Genomic DNA, 5000 nt, shown 5'->3' with positions numbered 1-5000 from the left:
TTCTGCACAGATTCTGTCAGACCTGGGCCCTGACAGACCTGGGCCCTGACAGACCTGGGCCCTGACAGAGCTGGGCCCTGACAGACCTGGGCCCTGACAGACCTGGGCCCTGACAGACCTGGGCCCTGACAGACCTGGGCCCTGACAGAGCTGGGCCCTGACAGACCTGGGCCCTGACAGACCTGGGCCCTGACAGTAAATCTCAGTAAGACAAAAATAATGGTGTTCAAAAAAGGTCCAGTCGCCAGGAACACGAATACAAAATCCGTTGCCTTAGAGCACACAAAACCTATTCATATCTCTGCCTAAACATCAGAAACTTCCACAAAGCTGTGAATGATCTGAGAGACAAGGCAATAAGTATCCTCTGTGTACAACGTGGAACACCAAATAATGCAGAGCAGAATTAGGCCGATACCCACTAATTATCAAAATCCAGAAAAGAGCCGTTAACCTAAAAGGAAGTGAGTGATTCACAAACCTTCCATAACAAAGCCATCACCTACAGAGAGATGAACCTGGAGAAGAGTCCCCTAAGCAAGCTGGTCCTGTGGCTCTGTTATCAAACACAAGCACACCCCACAGAGCCCCAGGACAGCAGCACAATTAGACCCAACCAAATCATGAGAAAACAAAAAGATAATTACTTGACACATTGGAAAGAATTAACAAAAAAACAGAGCAAACTAGAATGCTATTTGGCCCTAAACAGAGAATACACAGCGGCAGAATACCTGACCACAGTGACTGACCCAAAATTAAGGAAAGCTTTGACTATGTACAGACTCAGTAAACATAGCCTTGCTATTGAGAAAGGCCGCCGTAGGCAGACATGGCTCTCAAGAGAAGACAGGCTATGTGCTCACTGCCCACAAAATGAGGTGGAAACTGAGCTGCACTTCCTAACCTCCTGCCCAATGTATGACCATATTAGAGAGACATATTTCCCTCAGATTACACAGATCCACAAAGAATTTAAAACAAATCCAATTTTGATAAACTCCCATATCTACTGGGTGAAATTCCACAGTGTGACATCACAGCAGCAAGATTTGTGACCTGTTGCCATGAGAGGCGGCAGGGTAGCCTAGTGGTTAGAGTGTTGGACTAGTAACCAGAAGGTTGTAAACTCAAATCCCCGAGCTGACAAGGTACAAATCTGTCATTCTGCCCCTGAACAGGCAGTTAACCCACTGTTCCTAGGCCGTCATTGAAAATAAGAATTTGTTCTTAACTGACTTGCCTAGTTAAATAAAGGTAAAAAAAAAAAAAAAATGAGAAAAGGGCAACCAGTGAAGAACAAACACCATTGTAAATACAACCCATATTTATGCTTATTTATTTTATCTTGTGTCCTTTAACCATTTGTACATTGTTAAAACACTGTATATAATATATATATAATATGACATTTGTAATGTCTTTACTGTTTTGAAACCTCTGTATGTGTAATGTTTACTGTTAATTTTTGTTGTTTTTCACTTTATATATTCACTTTGTATGTTGTCTACCTCACTTGCTTTGGCAATGTTAACACATGTTTCCCATGCCAATAAAGCCCTTGAATTGAATTGAATTGAGAGAGAGACAGAGAGAGAGAGAGAGAGACAGAGAGAGAGAGAGAGAGAGAGAGAGAGAGAGAGAGAGAGAGAGAGAGAGGGAGAGAGAGAGAGACAGACACTTGGTCACAGCAAGAATGATATACTTACAGTATAGCCACTGTTAAGTTAGCATTAGCAGTTCTGATAACAACAATCCCTCTGCTTCTTTCTCTGTTTCTCTCTCTCCCTCCTTGCCTCTCTCTCTCCCTCCCTCACCATCTCCCTCCCTCCCTCCTCTCTCCCCCTCCCTCCCTCCCTCCTCTCTCTCTCTCTCTCTCTCTCTCTCCGTACCTGCCAGGCAGCAGTTTGGCGATCTCGGCCCAGCGGTTGCCCAGTTTCTCGTGGGCCTGGTAGATGATCTGATCCTCTTCCTCGGTCCAGGAAGTCTTCTTCACCTCAGGGTTCAGGTGGTTGTGCCAGCGCTCTCTGCATTGCTTCCCTATCCGACCCTTCAGGTGCTTGGCGATTACGGACCAACGCTTGGCTCCATACTTCTGGACTAGTTCAATCACCTGAGGGAGGGACAGGGGAGGTGGAGGGGAGAGGGAAGGTGGAGGAGGGAGAAGGGAGGGGGAGAGGGGAGGTGGAGGGGAGAGGGGAGATGGAGGGGAGAGGGGAGGTGGAGGGACAGGGGAGGTGGATGGGAGAGGGAAAATGGAGGGGACAGGGGAGTTGGAGGTGGAGGAGGGAGAAGGGAGATGGAGGGGGGAGAGGGGAGATGGAGGGGAGAGGGGAGATGGAGGGGAGAGGGGAGATGGAGGGGAGAGGGGAGATGGAGGGGGGAGAGGGGAGGTGGAGGGGGGTGAGGGGAGGTGGAGGGGGGAGAGGGGAGATGGATGAGGGGGAGGGGGTGAAGGAGGAGGCAGAGGGGAGGTGGAGGGTGAGAGGGGAGGTGGAGGGGGGTGAGGGGAGATGGAGGGGAGAGGGGAGATGGAGGGGAGAGGGAAGATGGAGGGGAGAGGGAAGATGGAGGGGAGAGGGGAGATGGAGGGGAGAGGGAAGATGGAGGGGAGAGGGGAGGTGGAGGGGGGTGAGGGGAGGTGGAGGGGGGAGAGGGGAGATGGAGGGGGGTGAGGGGAGGTGGAGGATGGATGGGGGAGAGGGGAGGTGGAGGGGGGAGACGGGAGGTGGAGGGGGGAGAGGGGAGGTGGAGGGGGTGAGGGGAGGGGAGGTGGGGGAGGGAGGGAGGGAGAGAGGAGGGGGGAGAGGGGGAGGGAGGGAGGGAGGGAGAGAGGAGGGGGGAGAGGGGGAGGGAGGGAGAGAGGAGGGGAGGAGGTGGATGGAGAGAGGAGGGGGGAGAGGGGGAGGGGAGGTGGGGGAGGGAGGGAGGGAGGGAGGGAGGGAGGGAGGGAGGGAGGGAGGGAGGGAGGGAGGGAGGGAGGGAGGGAGGGAGGGAGGGAGGGAGGGAGGGAGGGAGGGAGGAGAGGAAATACAACAGTTTATTAGTCTTTGTCCATTTTCATAAACAGACCAAAAGTCAACGATACTTCTTCATTCCCTCAGTCAACCCATCCCTCCTTCCTTCCCTCCCTCCCTCCCTCCCTCCCTCCCTCCCTCCCTCCCTCCCTCCCTCCCTCCCTCCCTCCCTCCCTCTCCTTCTCCATCTCTGTATCATTCTCTCTAAATGTTGGATCCACCTGCTTGTGGTTAGGAGGGAGTTTCCATAGTCAACTTCTTTGCTAATCATTACCTCATCATAGCTGTTGTGTGTGTGCAAATACGCAGGAATACACACCTTAAAACTCATCTTTCTGTGTGTGTGTGTGTCTTCAGATAATAACAGGTATTTAGAAAGCTATTGAGTACACTACAGGACATGGCACCTTATTCGTCCTTATTCGTCCTTATTCATCCTTATTATTTCTTATTCATTCCTCAAGGTTCTGGTCTAAAGTAGTGTTCCATATAGGGAATAGGGTTCTGGTCTAAAGTAGTGTTCCATATAGGGAATAGGGTTCTGGTCTAAAGTAGTGTTCCATATAGGGAATAGGGTTCTGGTCTAAAGTAGTGTTCCATATAGGGAATAGGGTTCTGGTCTAAAGTAGTGTTCCATATAGGGAATAGGGTTCTGGTCTAAAGTAGTGTTCCATATAGGGAATAGGGTTCTGGTCTAAAGTAGTGTTCCATATAGGGAATAGGGTTCTGGTCTAAAGTAGTGTGCTATATAGGGAATAGGGTTCTGGTCTAAAGTAGTGCACTATATAGGGAATAGGGCTCTGGTCTAAAGTAGTGTTCTATATAGGGAATAGGGTTCTGGTCTAAAGTAGTGCACTATATAGGGAATAGGGCTCTGGTCTAAAGTAGTGCACTATATAGGGAATAGGGTTCTGGTCAACAGTAGTGCACTATATAGGGAATAGGGTTCTGGTCTAAAGTAGTGCACTATATAGGGAATAGGGCTCTGGTCTAAAGTAGTGTACTATATAGGGAATAGGGTTCTGGTCTAAAGTAGTGTTCTATATAGGGAATAGGGTTCTGGTCTAAAGTAGTGCACTATATAGGGAATAGGGCTCTGGTCTAAAGTAGTGTACTATATAGGGAATAGGGCTCTGGTCTAAAGTAGCGCACTATATAGGGAATAGGGCTCTGGTCTATAGTAGTGCACTATATAGGGAATAGGGCTCTGGTCTAAAGTAGTGCACTATATAGGGAATAGGGCTCTGGTCTAAAGTAGTGGACTATATAGGGAATAGGGTCCTTGTCTAAAGGTTCTGAATGGGTTCTGAAAGGGTTCTATAGGGTTCTGAAAGGGTTCTCTATAAGGTTCTAAAAGGGTTCTGAAAGGGTTCTCTATAAGGTTCTAAAAGGTTCTAAAAGGTTCTGAAAGGATTCTCTATAAGGTTCTAAAAGGGTTCTAAACGGGTTCTGAAATGGTTCTCTATAAGGTTCTATAAGGTTCTGAAAGGGTTCTCTATAAGGTTCTAAAAGGGTTCTGAAAGGGTTCTCTATAAGGTTCTAAAAGGGTTCTGAAAGGGTTCTCTATAAAGTTCTAAAAGGGTTCTGAAAGGGTTCTCTATAAGGTTCTAAAAGGGTTCTGAAAGGGTTCTCTATAAAGTTCTAAAAGGGTTCTGAAAGGGTTCTCTATAAGGTTCTAAAAGGGTTCTGAAAGGGTTCTCTATAAGGTTCTATAAGGGTTCTGAAAGGGTTCTCTATAAGGTTCTATAAGGTTCTAAAAGGTTCTGAAAGGATTCTCTATAAAGTTCTAAAAGGGTTCTGAAAGGGTTCTCTATAAGGTTCTATAAGGTTCTGAAAGGGTTCTGAAAGTGTTCTGAAAGGGTTCTCTATAAGGTTTATAAGGTTGTGTTCTTACTCTCTGGTCCTCCTCTTTGGTCCAGGGTCCTTTGATGAGCTCTGGGTTGAGAACCTTCTGCCAGCGATGCTGACACTGAACGTCTGTAC

The 5000-nt window shown here is 48.1% G+C and overlaps 1 protein-coding gene across 2 annotated transcripts in view; it reads right to left on the bottom strand.

Moving 5' to 3' along the window:
• LOC139407915 (transcriptional activator Myb-like) overlaps positions 1-5000 on the bottom strand; it is a 28747-nt gene that overhangs the window by 12793 nt on the left and 10954 nt on the right. For both annotated transcript variants that reach the window (XM_071151795.1, XM_071151794.1), the window contains exons 4-5: positions 4912-5000; positions 1893-2113 (exon numbers count right to left, since the gene is read on the bottom strand). The exon at positions 4912-5000 is cut by the window's right edge and continues 4 nt beyond it. In XM_071151795.1, coding sequence (XP_071007896.1) covers positions 1893-2113; positions 4912-5000 — 310 coding nt within the window. The remainder of the gene's footprint in view (positions 1-1892; positions 2114-4911) is intronic.

This window comes from Oncorhynchus clarkii, chromosome 4 (assembly GCF_045791955.1).
Source record: "Oncorhynchus clarkii lewisi isolate Uvic-CL-2024 chromosome 4, UVic_Ocla_1.0, whole genome shotgun sequence".
In the NCBI taxonomy this organism is placed as follows: domain Eukaryota; kingdom Metazoa; phylum Chordata; class Actinopteri; order Salmoniformes; family Salmonidae; genus Oncorhynchus; species Oncorhynchus clarkii.
This window is presented reverse-complemented; position numbering and strand designations above follow the sequence as displayed.